Below are 22,156 nucleotides of genomic sequence, written 5' to 3'. Positions count from 1 at the left end.
CAAAAGGACATGAAAATGCGCTATGAACTCCTGTCCACTGAAGCACAAAAATCCCATTACTTTCTAGTTCATTAGGATCACCTCCTAACCACGTAAGTATTTTTTTAGAACTTCTAACCTGAAATACCTTATTCCAAACTGCCCCAGTATCAGCAGCCGTACTGCCATACATAAGTAGCAAAAGAAACCAACAACTAATGTAATTGATGTTAATTACCAAAGCAAATACTATTTCCACTAGCAGTCTCCTACAGTAGCTCAGTCTTAATACAGAGTAGGCACTGCCACAACTGCTTACACTCAGTTTAACCTGAAAACCAGACCACGTGTCACATTTAATAGAAGCAAGGGCACTTTTGCTTCAAAACCCAGTACCCTGGAGGCTTTTCCTAAAGCATGCAAACAGAAAAGGCCTTTCCATGAGTTCTCTATTCACTAAATCCCTACAAAAAGGGGAACAGATTCCTGGCTGTTTTTCAGTAACAAATACCTTAAACAAAGACTGTTTAGAAACAGTACTAGAAGCTCTGAAGGCATGATACAGTTTCAGCATGAGTGGAGGTCATCACTACAGTAATATACACTTGCTTTGCAGTAGCCCTGCTGGCAAGCACAACTCAATAAAAACAGCTGACCAGCACAGTTAACCTCAAAATTCTACTGTCTAATGAAGTAAGTTTAGTACCACATTTAGTTACTGTGCAAACACAGAATAGCCTCCAGTTAAACACACAGAACTGATATGAAGATGACTGGGGGAATAAAAAAAAAAATTAAAAAAAAAATCAAACAAGTCATATAAGCTGGCTAGCTGTCTAAAAGCCAGTGTGCTAGCTTCAGTTTCAAAGCAAATTTTTAATTCTAAATGTAACCACAACTAAAGCAGTGTTTACTTTAGTGACAAGCAGGGGGCTGCAGAAGAAATTAATATTTAGTCTTGAGAGACATGTAATTATCTTCACAACCCACAGAAAGTATGTGGAATGCAGTTATTACACATCTTAAACTCTACTTAGGTGCACTTAAAAGAATTTATTCTCTTCTACCTTTTTCTACAGACCACTAGCAGTCAGGGAGATCTAAAAAGAGAAAAAAGGGACGCAGTTTAATTCACCTGCTGTGTTGCTACTGCTGATGTATGAAATTCATTGTGCCACAAACCACCAGAACAATGTCAGGATACCAGAGAGCTCAGCATGCAGCAGGTGAAAGGGCACTAGAACTCCCAGATCTGTGGGGTTTTTTTCATCCAGGCATTTCATCTGAGCAAAATTCAACAATTTAACTGCCCAGGGGTTATTGCTCTAGGAACAGCTGAAGACCAAAGATGCAGCAGCTTCAAATACACTGGTATAATCTCTATACGCAACACCTGGCATACAATAACAGGTACTTTTAGTGAATTTTAATGGCTAAAAGTATCATTCTATATCTGTACCCAAGTCTTTTTCATCGTGGCAGATTGCAGTATCAGCAACAGCTGCACTGCAGGAAACAAGTTTTTGTTTATTTAAAAACGTACGTTACACTAAATATTTTTCTTCACTAAAAAACGGTATCTACCTAAAACTAAAATGAGTTAGAGGATTAGTTTAACACATGATTAGACTTGTACCACTCAGATTATAATAATACATCTCTTCTTTGAAGAATTTCAAAATGCTGTTCTGCCATCAGGCAAGCAATCTGTTCACATGACAACAGAAGAGTATTTCAAATCTAACAAACAGAATAACACAAATGGCCAGTGCCTGAACTCTACTAAGAATAAACTGATCAGAAATCGAGACATTTTTACCTAAGGAACATGGTAAAACATCTAGGTGCATACCTAGGCTATACCACTAAGTGCAGAGAAATTCACCTGCACATAGCAGGCTACAATCCACATTTCCACAGATCATAGAGAACACTACTCAGGTTTCAGGGGTCAATACTAATTGGTCAGTGATACCATCAACTCCTGTTTCACCAGGGAGAACCTGCCCACACATTCAAAACGCACGAACACCTCTAAATCACAACTGACTTCTACAGTACCTACACACAAGCCAATAAAGCAATGCACTCAGCTTAATTTAATGCATCCCACATGAAATAAAAGGAAGACTAAAGATTGTGTCTACAGTTTCATCACCAGCAAGCATCATAAAAACACTGATAGGACGGTCTGGGACTACAGATAAACAGTGGTCTGTTTAATACAGGCCTTATGATTCCACTAAAAAACTTATTACAGTCTTCAGGGCTAAATTCCCCATGCAAAGTGCTTCTGCCTTATGAGACAAGAAATTGATTCTCAACTGTTTACTTGAGTTTTAAGACCCTGTACAATTTAAAATAAACACTGAAGACCTTTTGCTTATTATCTTTCAGAACTTAAGTTTTGCCTGTATGGAAGACAACTGAGTATTTTCTGTATATTATAATGCAACTTCTGGGACCTCCTTAAGAGATCAATCCACCAAAGTCTGTTTTGATAAGAAAACTTCTGAACAAGACTTCTGGATTCAAGAGCCATTAAAAACAAACAAGTTGAATTTTGCCCTTCCTGACTGCTGCACAGTCCAACTTACCACTCAAGCCACAAACTGAGACTAAACTTGGGGTCCTGATTCAGGTGCAAGTCAGATTTACACCAGGATGCATTACCAGGCCTGTAATATAAGAATATTACCTACAGCAACATTTACAAAGCAACTCCGTCTTCAAAAATTTGGAGACCATTTCTAATGTCCTTGAAGTTATCTCAGCACACTTGTTCCTGCAGGACTAATAAACCAGAAGTCCGACTCTTTTGCAACAACATTAACACATGCAACAAGTGAGGGGCTCAAATCACTTTACTGGTGATCTTTACTAAATGCACTAGAAGAAATTCCCATTACAGTACTGTTATACATTTAGAACAAGCCACTGATATCGAGTAGATTCTTGTATTACTATGAAACATCCAGGAACTGTATTCCCATGAAAAAAAAAACTTCTAGAAGAAGAAACAATAGCCAGTCTTCACTGAGAATACATTTGGAAAATTGTTTATGCCATTACTTTGGTCATCTCATAAGTATTAACACAGCATTCAAGCCCCTACCACCATACTCCACGTGTATTCCTTTGGTCTTACAAGGCAATAGGGAAGCTTATTTCCCATCTTGTTGTGGGCTGACCTTAGCTGGACACTTCATACTCCCTGATCTGTTCTGTAATTCCTCTTCTCAGCAGAACAAGAGACAGAAAATACCATGAAAAAAAATTCATGGGTCAAGATAAAGGCAGTTTAATAAAGCAAAGGTCACGTTGAGAAGCAAAGGGCAACAAAAAACTTACTCCCTACTTCCCACCGGCAGATGTGTCCAGCCACTTCCCAGGAAGTAGGGCTTCAGTACACAGAATGTTGCTCCAGAGCACAAATGTCACAGTAAGTGGCACAAAGCTCTCTAGAGAGACTAGAAATTTCCTCAACATACATGTTTCATTTCTTACTGGTCTTAAAAGTACAGAAATGTTCTGGTTAAACAGACGAGTGTTTAAGTTTTGTATGCTGGATATGTCAAAACAAGTACTAGCTAGCTTTTGTAATAACAAACATTTAATACTGCAGTACAGCTGTGCTGGACAAAGTAATAGCATTTATTAATTTTTTACATTTTTTCAAAGCTTCTAAACTGCTTCAGCTTCTAAAACATTTCAGCTGAAAATCTAACATAATTTACCTTTTATTAAAAAGTCCAAAATGTAAAATATACATAAAGTTTTTCAAACTGAACAGAGCAGGACTGAAGACAGGTAGAAAAGGTGTTTCTACAGATGTAATCACTGCTGCAACAGTATAATAAACAATGGTGACAGCCATATTTATGCACATGTCAAGGGCCAAGCTAAATCTAGCCTGTAACACACAGCACTATGTTTTGAAATAGTTTGTTACAAAGTTTCAAGAACACAAAAATTGGCCATTAGAGAAGCCTTCTTGTAGTCTGAATTATGCCAGAGAGCCTGGGGAATAACATTTCTTCTTTCTACATCCTCACACTCCAAGACTTCTGGAAGTGTTGGAGCCATCTTCCCATCCACTGAACTTTTGCAATAGTGCTACATACTACTTAGAAGTGGGATCAAAATTATCCATTTTTATTAACTTATCCAAAATTAGTCTGTCTTTATGCTCCCACAAACGTCAGAATTCACTTTTAACAGTGCTTCGCTACCCACAGAAGTCAAGCAGCTCAACATGTTTATGCCATCTTACACAAAAAGCCATACCACTAACCTACCCTCCCCCATGCTCTGCACTTCCATTTCTTGTTGTATTTTATTTAGTTTTCAGCAAGCTTTTCACACTATCCTTAATTTAGAGAACTTCCTATGAACATTCACAAATTCCCACAGTTATTCAGAGAATCCTTAATGACTACCAAAAATATGACAGTCAGAACTCACACAATTTAAAACAAGCTGGTTTATCGTTTTCAGTTTAATTTTCCACAAGCCTACACATACAGGTGTTTACATGCTTACCCAGCACCTTGCTCTGTGGTACACTGATGCTTCCTAGGGAGACAAAACATCTGCAAATCCATCAGCACAGAGAAACCCAGCTCTGAATGCATTTCTGAAGCTGAACACAGTTAAGTAAATAAGTCCAAAGGCAACAGAGAACTGCAGTTCCTCATGAGAAACTCCAACATACTTAAGAAACCGAGGCCTCCTTACTCAGGTATTACAAGCTCAAGTCACCTTTGCCTTCGCTCCCACCAGGCTGAGGGAAGAAAACTAATCCAGAGAGTACAGGCAATGTCTATCACCCTTTAAAAGTCAAGAGATCAAAGCTTTCTTACTAAGCAGCAGTAAATCATTATGAAGTCAACTTAATTTCCAAGTGACACTAAGGAGCTAAGGCTCCTAATCAGGTAACGAAAGTATCTCTACTGTAATTTGCTATTACACTACCTGCACTTTGTCCTATCCCTCACATACCAATACTCCTTATGACTCAAAATTTACCTGTCACAAGGCAAAGATGTGAAAAGGTATTGAGAAACTTGTACAGCTATGTATAAGGGGATGGATTCCAGACAGCAAATTGGACACAGCTGCTCTTTAGTAATAGCACTGTCAGGAACAAGTTCTTGGTAGCATAGTAACACACTACTTTTCTGTAAAATTTAGCCACATCAGAACAGAATCCCTTCTGGAAAACCTAAACTACAGATTCTGCCAACCCTCTATTCCCCGCTTTTCCTTCTTAAAGCAGGGAAAGCACAAATAATCTCTGCACAGGAAACTGTTAAACTCATCCCTCAATTAGTCAAGGAAAAATAAAGCAAGAAAACCTTCACTGTTGCTACCCACATAGAATAAGGAAGATACTGAGAAAATGTGTCATTTAACTGCTCCTAAACCATTTCCCAGACAAGTACGTAACAAGTTAAAATTGAGGAGAAAATCACCTATAAATAAGTGGCTGTGGTGCCCAGAACATCAGCACTCTTCCAGAGGATATTCTTAGAATTGCCCTTGGTAATACACACAATAAACCAGACAATGTAAATCATCACTTCAGCAGGATATAAAACGCCTCTCTTTTCATAAAGGTACTCATTGTGGAAACTGTTCCTTGAACAATAACCCAAACATCTGCATTAACGAACAGAAGCCTGCTAAACAATGCCCCTCCTCATTCATGACAGGAGCCATCTGTTCATCCAGCTAACTCCAGGCAAGTGTGGCAAGCACCACCACAACTTGCTCACGTTATGCATCCTTGTACTCCATGTTTCAGTCCGTATCATTCATGTTTCCAAACTGCAACAACACTGGTGGCATTAATCATACCACCAGAAGTATTAACACACACCCCTACATTAAAGGCTCCAAACAGATACCTCCAGCCTTCAATTAAAAAACACAAGTGGACCATCGCCTTTTACGCACAGGGATGCCACCTTGTAGTTTCTGTAGTCATTCTTGTCCTGCTGGATGCACCTTCTGTTTTCTTCCTTCCTATTCTATACATTTTTAATGTAGCTGTTGTTTCAACCAAATGCCACTTTTTAAGGCGACACTTCATGGAGTTTACTGGATTCTACTCAAAACTCCCGCTAAATTTTCACAGGTTAACCCTTGCATCCAGAAATACTCGAGTAGGTCCTGTTGTTCCAAAATTCAGTGCCCTACTGAAGCGAATACCTTTTCATGCATCTTGCCCACGCAGCTCTACCAGCTCCCTGCTCTCACTACTGTCGAGGGAAGCAGCTCATCACTTGCTGCTGCTGCTGGATTCGCCCGTGCACTGGCCAGACCCTGGTACCCAGCACAGACAAGAAAACCAGCCGTCTCGGCGGACACACGTTTTATTGTGTTGAAACCCGGCCTGGGCAGGGCCGAGAGACAAGGGAGAGAGACCCGAGCCCTCCCAGCCCACGGCTGCGCGGCTGCCGCCCGTAAGGAAAGAAGCGGGGACTGCTCCGTACCTGACCCAGTTGTCGCGGAACTTGCTCTGTTGGGGCTGGTTCAAGTAAATGGTGCGGGCTGGTGCCTCGTCCAGATCCGCCGCGGACGTGGCTCCGGACATCTCATCATCCGCCTTCTTATAGCCCGAGGTGGAACAGACAGGTCCTGCAGGGAGAGCGCGGAAGGGAGGCGGTCAGCGAGGGGCCGCACCCAGCGGAGCCGGGCCGGCAGCTCCCGGGGCCGCGCCGCGGGGAAGGGCCGCGGGTGGGCGGCAGCTGCGAGCGCGCCCTGCCCGGTGTTTACCACGGCGGCGGCTGTAAATAATGCGTGTCCGGGGAGGGGGCGGCGGGGCGCCCGCCCCGCGGGGATGGGCCGGGCCCCGCCCCGGGAGCGCCGCCCCCGCTCCCGCCGTGCCAGCGCCGCTCCCGCCGGGAACCGCCGGGCGGCCCCCCGCGCCCCGTATCCCCCGCCTCCAGCCTCCTAGGCTCCGTGCGAGGGAGGCAGCCAGCATCGCCGCGGGGCTCCGGGGCCTCTCGGCTCCTTGGCGCTGCCCGCCCGCGCGCAGCGCATCCCGAGCCCAAAGCCGCGCTCAGGGAGCGGCGCAGCATCTCCGCCACAGCTCTCAAACCCCCACGGCGGGACCGAGCTGCCTTCCCCCGCCCCGGGCACCGTACGGGGGCTGCGGCCGGGCATCTGGAGAGTCTGTCCCTAAAGCTAAGGCTCAGACTAAATTGATAAAAAAATACTGTCTTGCTTTACACGTGCAACTTCAAAGCTTTGACTTTAAGCGGCAGAAGCATGAAGTAATTTTCATTTCCCACTGGGTCTGGAGTGAATTTAGTTCCATAAGCATTGTTTACTTTTACATTAAAAGAATGCAAAAACATAAGGGAAAGGAGCTAGCTATTCTCTCTGTCAAAGCCTCAAAACATTACTGAAGTTGTGGAGACATTTATTGCTTTCCCCTTCCCTCCTGAGCCATGGAGATACTTTAATTTAGTTGAGCTGTAAATATATTATATAAGAATTTATCAGCTTACTAAATGAGCCATGGACTTGCTAGCACAGGTAGCTCTAGACAAGCATATGACAACTTGTTTCATAAAAATCTAGTAAAGGTGTTATGTTAGCGTTATTTGAGAACTTCGTTCAAAGGTTAACAGAAGCAATGAACTGTCCTGTGAAGCTGTAAAGCAGTAAATCTATTGTAAAGCCAAATCTATTCCTGATTTCTGTATGAAGCTAAGATGACACTGCAACAAGCTGATCTGATCAGATAGTGGCTAAAAGAACTCCTGCAATGAATAGGAGAGGCCCCTGAAAGTACATCCTCCTTAACTAAAGTTGGAGGGAAAATTTTCAATCCTATACAACCTTAACATATCGAACATCTAGGTATTTGTACTGTGTGAAAACTTGTCCTGTTTAACAGCACACACTTTTAAGCTAACATCCCAGTCACCTCAGACCTTCCCAAGCCTCGGCTCTGTATTGCCAAGGTATTCTGTATTGTATCGGTATTCTCCAGGCGTCAGCCACTGGAGGGCAACGTTCCCATTCCTCGTACACCACGGTCATGCACACAGCCTTTGCGGGGCCGGTAAAGCCGATGTAATTAACAGACTGATGTGCTTTCAACAGCACCGCCTCTTGCCCAAGGCAAGTGTTGCACACTGTGAAGTCATTCTTTGGAGACATTAGGCTGACTTGCAAGTTCGAGGCTAAATAATTGATTTTCTTTCATTCCAGTTGATACCAATTCAGACAGCAAAAATATGCCAGCTTGATCATTTTTACTTCGTGCAAAGAGACAAATTCAGAAACTGAAATATGAAGACTGGAGACTATGCAAGGCTATGCCATTATGATACTATATTAAGTTACTCAGCCTGAAGAACCTTGCCATGACATAGAAGACCACTCAGCCTTGCTGAATGGATATTTTCCCCTTCAGAAAAACAGAACTAAATGCACTACTGGATATTTGTTGTCCTTTCCCATTGATTTCATGTTGTGTAACTGCAAAGGAGATCAAACAACAAGACTCTCTTAAGAGCATTAAGTGCAAGGAAGCAGCTTTCATCAGCTTTCCTAATCAAGTGCCAGAACAGCAGTGCAATTATTCTAGAACAAACATGCTGTAAAAGTAGTTGGTTTTTTACAGAGACCTTATTTATTTGGGGTTTTTTTCCATAACATTCTCTGATGTTTGAAATCTTCCTGCTGACTAGTTCTCCTTGCTGCAAAGTATTATGAAGCTGTCCCACAACTTTAAGGATTAACTGAGTCAATACAGCTGATGAAGTTCAGAGGTATTTAGGTTTAATTAACGTACTATCCTTTTGGCTGCTCTCTTCAAGACAGGTGCCTCAGGGACAACTGGTCTCATTCTTTAGATGCACTGAAATATTTCCAAAGCAGACTTACAAGGGTGTAGAAACAGCTGTAATAAGGTTTTGGGTTTTGAAAGTGGCTCAAGGCAGCTGCTTCAACTCTTAGTGGAATAATGCTCATTTTGGAAGATTATCCAATAATCCTGCCCATCAGGAATGCCTTCCACCTCCCTCCCTGTTACTAAGCAGATCACACCCAAAAGCCTGCAGAGAGTGGTCTTGACTACTGGCTGTAGATCCTCTCCTTCCCCTGCATTTCCAAAAAAGTTAAGGAGCCCTGAGCTTCTGAGGGCCTCCTGGTGAGAAGTATCCCCCTCAAGGACACCTGATGGCATGCAGACCATCACTTCAGCCATGCAAAAGTAACTACACCTCTGTTTCTTGTTTCAGAAAGGCTGTGGATAAACACAGCAGACTTGACCACCTCCAGCAGTTGTGGAACTTGAAACTGAAGGCTCAGCAGCTCTTATTCACAGTAGCATTTACTTCCCTGTAAATGAGGGAATGAGACTCATTGACTTCACTTAAGGGCATGCCAACTTGTCACTCTCTCCCACAAGACTTGGACCTTTCTTGTTATTCACCCTAGGAATTTGCAACACTACTATGCAATTTATTTTGCATCAAACTACTCATGCTTTAATTAGCAGTATTAATAACAGACCACTATCTCATAGCCTCTTCATTTAGAACAGCCACATCAGATTTAGCTTCACCAGATTTTGAATGTCCTAATCAAATTGATCTTAAGTCTTCATTACAGAATTGTTTAGGTTGAAAAAGACCTTTAAGATCCTCAAGTCCAACCATGAACCCAGCACTGCCCAGTCCACCACTAAACCACGTTCCAAAGCAGCACAACTACCTGTTTCTTAAGCATCTTCAAGTATGACAACTCAACTACTTAGATCCTTGTGGAATTTAAACATTGTCTAATACACACCTTGCTTCAGTTCTGAGACACCTTCTGCAAGAGTTTAATACTGCTTTCCACTGTACTTTACAAGTTCAATGAGTCAGACTTGAGCTATAAACTCCCTTATAAAAAGCCCATTCATTTCTTCAAGGCTCTTACTTCACACTATTTAACAAGGTTTCTTCTAAAAATAGATGGGATTAAAGCTTCACAAAAATAAAGAGGTTTTATAGCTTTCTCTCATCATTAAGAGAAACCAGACTTGATGCCCTGACAAATTCATACGGCATTTATTATCACTTGAAAAGCAATGAATTATGGTTTAATACTCTTACATCACTGGGCCTGCAAAGATGACATTTTTCCACGTGTATCTGACTCCTTAATGTCTGTTCAGTAACAGTCATAGCTTCTGCATGATTGAGTAAATAAAGTGTGTGAATTCTATAGTGTTTTGAAAGATGAGTCACTTGGGATGCTTGTCAACTGTCAGAAGTCGCAAGAGAACTCATGCCAAAATTTTATCACTTTTCACTTAAGTAGATCAGCCAGCTAGTTACTACTTCTATCTTGGTGAAGTGCTTGCTTGCTCTAACATGTGTTCCATTTTTAAGAACAAATTATTTTAGATCAATTAAGCCCCTTACCAAAATATCAGAACGACAAGCTATGAGAAACATCTGGTTTGTACAGGAAAAGTTCACCAAAGGCTTCATGCCATTTAGAATTAAAGCAATGTTAAGAGTGTTTACACCAAGAATCATACTTCTGATGCTGCACACTGTTTGCAGGACTAGGACCTAGTACAAGAAAGAGCTAAAGTACACTGAGGGAAAGAAGGTACCCCTGTTTGAGAGCAAAGTTGGACTACAATCTCCAGGGGTCCTCTGACATCAAGCACTCTGTGATTCTAAGCTCAGACACTCACAAGTCAAAGTTTAAGTAGCCATACAAAGTTCCCTGTATGCTCCCAACTGTACTAAGTGACAGTTTTGAATTGAGACATATGAAAGGCAGCTTTCCTCAGAGTGAAAGATATCCTCATCAAAAGCCTCCAAACTTGCTCATTTACAAAAAAAATGGCATTTTTGTTATTGGTTAAGCCTCAAAGAAAGTTATCAAAGCAAACACCTGAAAAGCCAAGAGCTTGCAGAGAGCTGGCAGACAAGTTTAGACTTTTGCTTGCACTAAAAAGCAAATCTGGCTCTCAACAAGCCACCCAGATGCAGTAACATGCTCACTTTCTTGGGATCACATTTTTTCACAGCATTACCATCACAAACTGAGTACCAAAGATGACACCAAATGAGGAGTTCTGCACTTCAGAATTGTCAACAAGTTAATACACAAACAATTACTCTGAAGTGTGACTAAACAAATTTGTTTTACCTGAAATATGTTATTTCTTGCACTTTTTCCCTGGCTGCTTTCACTGTTCAACAGAAATGCAGCTGAAAGTTAGTCTAGAAGCACATAAGGTAGGAGTTCAAAGAGGCAGAGCACAGCATGCTGCCAACAGGAGATGTAGGGCACGAACTTGAGCTACCAGGTCCTCCAAGAGAGCTTTTTTCCACAGGACTGGGACATCTTGACCTTGAGTTAAAACCGGTTCATGTGAAAGAAACCCCTGATAAACACTGTTATGATTTTAATTTTTAAGAATTTAGAAAATTGCCACAGTGTTCAACAGCATAACATTATAGGTAAACATTCTGACATAATCATGTCCAAACAAAGGAAGATCTGGCAGACTTCATAGTGGAGCTTTATTTTCTAGCTCTTCTATTACCAGAAATAATTTTAAATATGCTTCCTTCACTGTAGATCCATGTCCTGCAAATTAAGATGTCTTTAGATCATCTGTATGCAAGTACCAGAATTCATAATAGCAGCAGCCTTGAAGTTAATACACAGTTGCAAAACACCTCTCAGTTCTCTCAAGAACCATGCAAGAACTGTCGTGCCTTAAGTTACTGGAAATGATGTGGCTCTTTCATTTGCTTAAGGAGAAGCAAATATGATACAGGATTCCTGCCCAAAGGACACCCTAAATTTTAGGAGTAAAGCAAGTTGCATCAAGAAATGAAGCTATTATTTCCTTTAAAAAGTTATATTTAATAGATGGGGTTTTAGATATGTTTTACTGCAAACTGTTCCAATTCTGTAAACAGCACCATGGATGTTATTAATATTTATCTTTCAAGAACTTAAAGCTTTCTGCAGGTACATGTGGTACCAAATTAACTTTGATGGTGAAAATATTAACAAATCCTGTCAATTCTAACAGGCAATTATAAAGCTTTCTTCATCTTTCCCAAGTGAGTGCTTTGCAGTTTGAGGCCAACCAGAACTTCCCTTTACTAAAACCAATCTTGTATACATGACAGTAACAAGTGTAGGATTCCCATGGGAATGCAAAAGTTGAGTAGCAAAAAGGAGCAAAGTACTGTACATTTTCAACCAGGACTTCACTGGCACTGAGCTTCTGAGCCAGTAGTATCTAATCAGCTTAGAGGGATAAGAGTGCTTCTATCTAGGATAACAAGGAGGCCATGACAAATTCTAGTGACAGAAGATGGTTGTTAGCTTCAACATAGACAAAACATGAGAACAGATGCACAGCAACCTTCAGACTATCATCAGGGAACGCCTCTCAGGCTGGAGCATGAGCTCCATCTCCATCATTCCAGCCATTAGGAGCCCTACAACAGGTCTTGTACACTAACGGGCTCAAGTGCTTGCTACCATGCAACACCAGATGTGGACAACAAATCAGTGCTGTTACTTACTGAAATGCTACTGCAGATATCCAAGTGACGACTCAGTCAGTTCAAGCCACTCCCTCCACTTACCAGCTTGTGCAGCAAGGTACAAACAGCATTATGTGCAGTTCCAGGGAAGGTACTGTTTTTCTTACAGACTAAAGACAATATGAAACAGAAAACCTGGAAGTAAACTCAGGTCTGATTTTTAACTGGTAGGTAGATCCTCCAAGTGCCTTTATTGCTGGTTTGGATTTTCAGTGGTTCTTAGGGTTTGGGTTTTTTGGTTCTTTTTGGTTTTTGCTTTTTTAGTTTTGTTTTGGGTTCTTTTTTTTTTTTTTTTTTTTAATAGTTGCATACAGAAGACCTGAAAGGATAGTAAGTGAGGAAAAAGAAAAGATTAGAGTTCTTCAAACAAGATTTTATTATTTAAAGTTACCCTGAATTCTTATCTGTCAACAGCTAAATGGATAGTGAAAAAATCTTGTGTTCAGCTCAAGCTTGATGTAGCTATGAAACAATCATACTGTGAGTCAGACTGAGGACAGTGGGAGTTAAAGCTCTTGGATAACTCCCCTGTTCAAGTCAGAACACAAAAAGACATCCATGTCTTTGTAGCAGATGTTTTAGAGATGCACAGCAAGCCAGAACAGCTATTTTATGCACAACAGTGAATCAGTTTTGAAGAGAGGAATTTTTTTCTTTGCGAGATACAGACCAATAAACAAATGGATGGAGACAGTAGCTCCAAAAGGATATTAAAAGCAACTGAAGCTTCAAAAGCACCAGAGAAGACCAAAGGAACATTATTCTCTGGATTCCAAGATGCAAGGAGGAAGTTGTCATCAATCAAGCTAACAGATATTGCACAGTAAAGTAAACAGACACAGGTCTAACTTCCCCCCTCCTCTTTACAGCTGTGCAATGTGTTTTTTATCAAAATTAACAAGACTAAGAAGGTTATTATTGGACAGGAAAGTTAGCCATGGATTAGCCATAGGATAATGCTCATGGCTTTCTAGAATCTCACAGTGAACTTCCAGAATCGCTGCAAAGAATGCTGCTGTGCCATGGGAGCTAAGCCAGAAGATAAGCTTGGATACATACTGGTCAATCCAAGGAGGACCAATCTGCCTGTGGGATGGAGCTACAGAACTGCTGTGTTCTAATAAATGCACAGATACAGTATAGGTGGGTCAGTAGCTCATACATGACTGTGTTAACATACACACAGCATCAGTAGCTCTCACTTCACTAAACTGCACACATTAATGGAAGACTTCTTGTAGCTTCAGCTGATGCAAAAGCAATCACTGAGGTTAAAGGAACTAAGAGAACCAGAACTCCATTTGCTTGGCCCTGTTCATGTTAAGCATGAACAGGAATAGTATGTTCCTTGTGAAGTTTAGTCACTTTTCTTGTGTTTATCCCAGATTTAAGCTAAATTTGACAATACTAAAAAAAGATATTTTTGAATAATCTTAAATTACTGACTAGGAAGTTCTTAGTTCTAAGAAATTCAAGGCATAAAACACTGCTGCTTTTGAAGAGCAACCTCCAATTGTAAATGGAATTGCATGCCACAGAGACAGCTGGAGCCTGGATGTTTTTTTGGATATGCTCAAATTCATTTGAATGAAGTAGCTAAATGTTATCACAAACAATCAAAACTAATTCCTAGCAGAATATTAGAGACTTCAGAGAACTAAACAGCAGCAACCAGAATTATGCTACCTCAGGAGTTCAGCAGAAACTGAATACAAAGAGGATTCAGATGCACTCACACACAAGTACTGCATATTTCTAGAGACAGAACAGAACTCTCACTGAGGGAAGGGATAAGAAGCAGATCCACACAATAAAATTCACCTCTCTCTGTATGAATAACAGACATTATTCAAAGCAAAAAAAAAAGAAAAAAATCAATTGGCAGAATACTTAGGTATGGGAAAGCAAAGGTGCCTAGGGTTACTTATAATCTAGATTAAAGTCTCCTTGGTGCATTTATTTTTGTTTCTTGAAGTGACAAAAAAAAAAAAAAGGTATAATGTTTCTATTCCCTCTAACAATCCTTATATGAAGCCTTGGTGAGACTACAAGAAGAATACTGGCCTAAAATAGCTCTTCTCCATCTCCCACATAATTTTGTACCTTCTCACTTAATGTCAAAACCAAGTAGTTTCTGCTGAAAATGCTGAACTAATAACACTACACATGATCTATTCTTATTCTGCCTCAAGCTTCATAGCCACAACTGTCAGCTAAACTCCAAGGATGAAGATGCATCACTAGTCAGTAGAGAAGTTAATTCCTTTTTTTTTCCCACCCCAGCATCCAGACTAATATTACAAAAACATTAGGGGGAATAGTAATTTACACCAGTTCAACCAAGTGGTTTGTTGTTAGTTTAAGAGTTTCCATATTGCATTGAACAAAAATGGTGTTTCTAGAAGCCTCACTCTTATTCAAACTCACTTGTGTATTTACTAGCAGTTGGTCATTAGAACTTGGACTTCAAGAAGGGATTTTTTTGTATATACAACACATGTCTGATTTATAAGAAGCAATGGCATATCTGATGCCTGAAAAAAATAAATTTCAGGCAGCATATAAATTAGATCTAATAGCCTGACACAAAGTTGAATACTCAGCTACAGCAGAGTTTAAACTGTTCAACACCAGAATTTTAAATAGGCAAACACTGCAGTTCCAGTAAGCTCAAGGAGCTTCCCAAGCTGTCACTAAAATCCCTCAAGTTCAAATCCAAACACTTCCTGTGAAATAGGTTTTTTTCAAAGCTGTTCAGACAATTTGCACTTCTCAGACTCAGATTCAGCTCTGAAAATTGAGTTCCATATGTTCCAGGTTTCCAGCAACTTCACAGATACTATAAAGGCATGAAGGCATCCAAAAAAAAGTAATAATTTTTTCCAACTAAAATGATGCACATGAGCAAGTCCCACAACAAACACCAGTTAAGGCAGCTTTGAAAGAGGTAACAGAGGCATTGGTTCAATAAGAACTCAATATATCAGGAATTAGTGTTCTTTTTGGGGTTACCTGGTTTTGACACTCTGTGGAACAAGGCTTCTGCTATTGGTAAAGCCACATGTCACCACTTCACTGCTCTTTTCACAAATTACTGTTATTTTTAACTCCTGGATAGCATGGCCTACCAGCTGCCAGTCGAGTTCAAAACATGTGCATGCATTAGAAAACAATGAACAAGTCCTCAGCACTTGAGACAGTGTGGAGGGCACCACTGGATTTAGATTTATGTTTACATTTAATATAACTTAAGAATTTTGACATATAAAGTAACAGTGCAAATGCAGGTTCATTGGGCAAACACATGAAAACACACTGTGTTCATTCTGTGGGAACTTCCAGTCTCTGAGATAAAAACTTTTAAATTATGTTTCTTTTGAATTTTCTGCTAAAGAAAAAAAAAATCTTTCAATACAAAGGAAAAAACTTAAAACACAAACCATTGAATTTGACAATGCACAACACTAATTCTACTTCCATCTTACAGGAACTGCAAATAATGAGACTTGATCAGAGATGTGACTGTTGAAACAGTTTCTAGAAAGTGAACATGAGGTGGTAGAAGCTACAGCTACATTGCATTCTTGTGCTTCCAACAACAATAAGAATCCCTCGTGTGAATAATCCCACTGCTCAAGGAGGATCCTGTAGTTCTAGCACTTTTGTCAGATACATCTTGGATAACCATGACTAGTAATCCCATTTGTGGCCCATGCACATAACTATCAAGTACAGCATATCTGTTGTGTGATTAGTGGAATATTTAAAAAACAGACATCAGAAATCTGCTTAGCACAACTGACAGCCAAAGCTAATCCTGAGAAGAAAGCAGCTACAGCCTTCTTGCCTCACACCTTTGAGGCTTGTTTCCCTGTATTAATATTGGTGGAAGCTAAAAATATCTTTGGTGCATCATAATTCTGTTAGCATTCTGACACCCAAGTGCCTTTTCCTTTCTGTTCTACAACACTGCATCTGTTCTATAACAATTTATTAACAGCTTTAAGCATATCAGCTGCAAGCACAGCTGATCTTGATTTCTAAGAGAACAATTTAAACAAGAACAATAAATAGGTTTCCATTATATGCTCATGATTTAAAGCTGTTTTCTACTAAAAGCCCAGAGGCCTATAACTGTTGGCTTCTAGCCAACAGTAGATTAGAAAGATTTACTGCACACATAGTGACCTCTTGCTCTAAAGCACTCCCAAAGCTGTTTTTCTTAATTCTGCCCACCCCCAGTTCAGTGTACTGCACAACAAAAGCCGCTGCCCATTGTGCAGTTACCTAGAGAGAAGCATCTCTTCCAGCGGTGGCACAGAGACATGATGTTCATTCCTTCTGCATGGAGATGAAAACAGCAGTAGTCCTTCAAAGATCTCTACAGCATTAGCAGGTCTCAAAGCTGATTAAAGTGATCCACATGGTAATCTGTGAAATATATGTTTGCACTTTCAAACTGCTCCACACTGGATTCACAGAAGGCAAGTGTGCACTAGGTGCCTGTGTATACCCATGCACAAAGAGAGACAGCTGTGCCTTTCATTGAAACATTCTAATAATTTCAACAAAAAAAAAAAAAAAAAAAAAAAAAAAAAAAAAAAAAAAAAAAAAAAAAAAAAAAAAAAAAAAAAAAAAAAAAAAGGAAAATTCAACATCCTGGATTTCAGCACCTGAAACAATGACCTGTCAGTTCCTGGACTCTGACCCCTCCTCCCCACCACAACCAGGTTTTGAAGCGCGATTTCTCAAGTGAAATCCAAGTAGAAGGATGTTCTGTTCCTATCAGAGATGCTCTCTGTGATGTTACAGGTCATGAGACCTATTCACCTCTGCAGGTATAAAGGGTTATTTTTAATTTACTTTTCTTTGCTTCAGAACAAGGTTAATAGCAAAGTATTTTGTTGTAAAATGAAAAGTTTAGAAATTATTTCAGCTATCAATTCAGCCAATAAAACCCCCTCTCCCTTAAGAAAGTAGTTTTCACTTTCCTTTCATCCATAGCAAACCCATTATTATGTGCCTCTCTTTAAAGTCATATCTACTTATGTTGGATACATATATGTTGGATAACCATGACCATTAGTCCTATTTGTGGGTGATGTACATATCTATGAAGCACTAAAAACAGCTGTCCAGGGTCCTTCCTCCCTGGCAGTCTGGCTCCCTTCTTCCCATTGGTCCCCTCCAAACTACTTGCTTTCTGAAAAGGGAATAAAAAAGAAAACATCAGCAGCATGTTTAAAGCCTCAGAAGACAGCCATAGGAGGAAGCAAGGACTTGGATTTTTGAACTGTACCAGGAGTGACCATCCCAGCAAAGCACTGGATCTGTGCTTTGAAGAAAATTTCCCCGGGGCCATGAGGCCCACTGGAATAGTACATATTGGTTTTTTGTCAAGGGAGTACAGTTATGCTAGGACAGCTGTGTGCTTCGAGAAAGCCAGCCCACATTAGCCAGGGGAGATGGGAAGAACCACCATTGGCTGTTAACTGCCAACAGCAGCACCTTGGCCACTTCAGCCTTTCTAAAGCTACCAGCACACGAATGCTGGTGACACCATCAGCTGTGGGGTTCAGTTCTGTTTATGCCTGTGCACAGCCAGGCTCCAGATATGAGGGGTGTTTCAAGCCCATCTCTTTCCACCAACAGGAAGCTGCATGCACCACCTGACAATTGGCACAACAAAGGCTGGCAAGAGATAATCAAATATTTATGAGCAACATAATGACAGGAAACCATGGAAGACACTGCTAGCTACAAGTAAGTGCGTTTCCCTCAGGAGAGGAAGGTAACTCTAAAATTTTAGGTGCTCTTATCCAGCTTTCATTAGGGAAGCATGTTGCATAATGCATGAGGGAAACATCAGAGAACAATGTTTGAGAACATTATCTATTCCCTACATAGATGCATCCATGAGCAGATAATGTTGTATCTGTTTGTCTTCAGCATATAGTTGTGCTTTCATTTCCTGACTAAAAATACAGTACAAGCTCACCAGCTGACTACACCAACCCAGCCTAGATGAGGTCATTCATATGTCCCATTGTAGGGAACTGCTATCTTGAACCCAAACTTCTTATCTCACCTTTTCCAGGCTGCTGAGCCTCTGATAGACTGCAGAGGCACCTCCAACACATCTAGAGAAGAGTATAGCAATAGCACTAGAACAGCCAGGCCCAAAATCAGCCAGGTAGGTGTTGACTGCATCCTGTCCTGGGCTCCCACTTACACCCTACAGCCTCATCCCAGCCATCATAGCCACGATGAACCTACCTTATTTCAAGGTTTCTTAGATTCCCTTACATCCTTCAATGGCTTGTGTAGACCCCTCTGAGCTTCTCTCAGAGCAAGCAGAACATACATAAGCCATATACAGGATACTCAAGAACCATCAGAATGCAGTTTAAGCCAGTACTGTTGGCATATTTACCATCAAGCGTGCTGCCTTGCATCAGTACTGCTTTTTATTATTGGAAATCCCTTCCATGCATAATGCTGAGTATCACTGACTCAGTGCTGCCAGCTCCAGGCATTGACAAAAATGAGTCAGACATCAAAACATTACAAAAGCTTTTTTTAGACATCATAATATTCAGAGTTTTAGAGTTTGAGGCTTGGTTTTGGTCCTTCAAAAAAATAAGTATTTCCTCATCCCTAACCCTTTAGATTAAACACATCACATGTTCAGGATTGCCTGCAATTACAGATTGTTCTGCAATGCAGGCTCCTCTCCCCACACACTGCTTGAAAGTGAGCTAGAAGCTTGACATAATGCTGATCAGAAGCATCATCAAAGCTGGAAGTAATTGCATTTTGCTTTAATGCTGAAGACAAAGTTCATCTCTGATGTAATAGATGTATTTGCATAAAGTTTAAGGAAAACTTTCCAAATACAAGTAATTTTGGGTCCATCACTTATTCTAGTAAAACAGACTTGAACTTAAGTTTCTTTTTTGTGTGCACTTCTCTAACAGGTTTTTGCTTGTTTAGTATACCTAGTGTGCATAGGTATACCATGAAAGGACTAGATTAAAACAGAAGCTTACAAACAGAACAGAAAGTTGGATAATTCCTTAATGCATTTCTCCCTCAGGAAACTGTTCACACTTCAGCAAACTTATTAACAACCATAGAGAATGACTAAATATCTGATCAGTTTATTACATATACACTCATATCTGCCCCTAAAGTCACCTTGGGATTGTCATCTTGTTTATCCTGACAATCAGAACTACATGCTAGGGGATAAGCCAGAATTGCCCAGCTAAAATGATTCACTAAAGAATGATTCACCAGCACACAGCAAATATTTTAGATAGTTACCAACACAAGCACATGAAAATGAAATCCCTAACCATCTAATTCACAAGCATTTGCCCAGTCTCAACACATCCATCCTCACCACAGGTTTCCTGTTTCGCAACCAAGGCACTAGGCACAGCTGGCTAAGGTAGGAGTTAGACCTGTGCAGCACTTGGGCAGCACAGGTGAACTTATTCATGCAACAGGAACTGGGCTCTTCCCACTTGTTTCCAGCATTCCTGTCTTCAAGACCCAAGTGCATCACAGACAGGTACCAAGACCTACCTCACAAATCCAACCATGTCCTTCCTTTAGTAATCAGTCCATATCCTCATGGCATACACTAATTTTAGAAAATCCCTCTTCTACCATTAGATTACAGACCAGAACACATTTTTGAAGGGTCATCCCTAATCAGGCAGAACACAAGCTTCTTTCTCATTCTCTGTCTCCCACATTTTGATCATGAAGGTAGCCTACACCCCTCCAAGAGCCTGCATCCCCCCCTTTTTGGCCCACACCTGCTGCAGCAGGCATCACTGCCCCCAACAGTACTGCTGCCCCTACCACTGCATTCAGACTTCAACTCACTCAGCTGTGCTGACAGCTGACTGCATCAAAACATGAAGCACAGTAGGCATTGCTGCCATCCTCTGCTGTCACTGTAGTTACTCTATATTTCAAATGTAACCTCACAGAAGAGCACAGAACTGTAAATGACCAGTGATCAAATTTTTTAACAGTATTAAACAACAATTTCCAAGGCTTTGAAGCTGTCCTTATTATAAAATAATTTGAAATCAATATGGAATTTCTATCAGTCTTCCATAAATTCTAGACTTTCAAATCTAGATCTACTTCTCTCCTAAAGTCCCAAGTCTCTAAAGGAGAAAAATTTGTTAAAGAAATGCAAAGCAAAATGTCAGTCCAACAGCAAATACCTATATAGCCAGTTAACACTCTTTTTTTGGATTTGCTTTTTTGGGGGTCTTTTTGTGTGTTTTTATTTTTGTTGTTGGTTTTTGTTTTTTTTTTACTCTTTCTTATTTGGTTGGGGTTCTTTTGTTTGTTTGGAGTTTTTTTGGGTTTTGTTTTCTTAAAAAAAAAAACAAAACTGGAAGGCAATTTTATCTTACTTGCTCAATTTAAGTTTTTTGTGAAGGCTACTACAGGACACTCTCCCCATGCTGAAACATCTCCAAGGGCATTGACTATTAGGAAGATACCTAAACATGCCAGCCCAGCAGTGAAATAGTGGCCTGAAATAGTGCTGGTCACAACACTTATGAGCAAAACTGAGGCTGTCTGTTGGAGACTCCAGAATGGAAGCTCATCTAAACAATACCCCACCTTAGCAGTTAGTCCTGTCCCTCCCCCAGTATGCACACTGCTCAGGTATGAAGTGGATAAATGATTTTGAGTGGTTTGCTGTGGAAGTTCTTCAGTTTAAAGATGAAGTTTAGGTCTCAATCTCTCAAGTTCTGACAGGTTGCTACATACCTAGCAAGAGCACAGATCAGAGCTGAACAGAATTTTTTACATTAATTTTATGCAAGCCTCTTTCAGAGCATATTGTCCAATCACCAAAAATTCCCTTTAGCAGTCTACTTTTAATATAATACAGTTTACCTACAATTGAGTTGAAGTTTCTTTCTTAGCAACTAATCAAGCTAGCAAAGTTAAGGCCTAGAAGCTGAACATATCCTAGAGATGATGGCTTCAGAGACACAGGCTGAGCATCAAGAAGTCAACTTCATAAAAAAAGTTTTCTACTCCTCCTTTATGGTTTGATCTTTATTGGTGAAATGCAAATACTTCTGGAGGCCAGAAATATATTTTTGACACAGTTCAACATCTCATTAACTGTTGGGAGTCCTAGCAAAAGGAGCTTTTCTTCTGCAGGGAGTGAGTGATCTGTGCTCCTCAAAGACTATTCTGTAGAGAAATTTAAACTGCTTAACAGTATTAGAGTTCAGACTTCAAGCCTCTCCTCTGCCTACAGCCTCAAATACATGATCATAACATGCTGATCTCCTGTAGCACCTTCATTCCACACAAACTGACTACCAGAGTATGTATCTAGTGCTGGAAGCCAGCAAAGCACCCACAGCCACAAGTAGAGCTCAGAATGCTGCAAGCTGTTAAAAACCAAGTTTCACCCAATTAATAACTTGCAATAAAGCAAATATCTCTTCATTCTGTGTACTTCAGTGTAGAAAGAGAGTCAATACATTGGCCATGTTCCTGGCAAGCCAATGAGAAGAATTACAAGAAAG

The 22,156-nt window shown here is 40.5% G+C and overlaps 1 protein-coding gene across 1 annotated transcript in view; it reads right to left on the bottom strand.

Moving 5' to 3' along the window:
* The window catches only part of ATP8A2 (ATPase phospholipid transporting 8A2), a 303,180-nt gene that overhangs the window by 262,544 nt on the left and 18,480 nt on the right, over window positions 1-22,156 (bottom strand). The window contains exon 2 of the mRNA XM_041416052.1: window positions 6,477-6,621. Coding sequence (XP_041271986.1) covers window positions 6,477-6,621 — 145 coding nt within the window. The remainder of the gene's footprint in view (window positions 1-6,476; window positions 6,622-22,156) is intronic.

This window comes from Onychostruthus taczanowskii, unplaced genomic scaffold, assembly GCF_017590055.1.
Source record: "Onychostruthus taczanowskii isolate IOZ18803 unplaced genomic scaffold, ASM1759005v1 scaffold50, whole genome shotgun sequence".
NCBI lineage: Eukaryota > Metazoa > Chordata > Aves > Passeriformes > Passeridae > Onychostruthus > Onychostruthus taczanowskii.
Note: the sequence above shows the minus strand (reverse complement) of the source record. Positions and strands in the feature narration are given on the sequence as shown.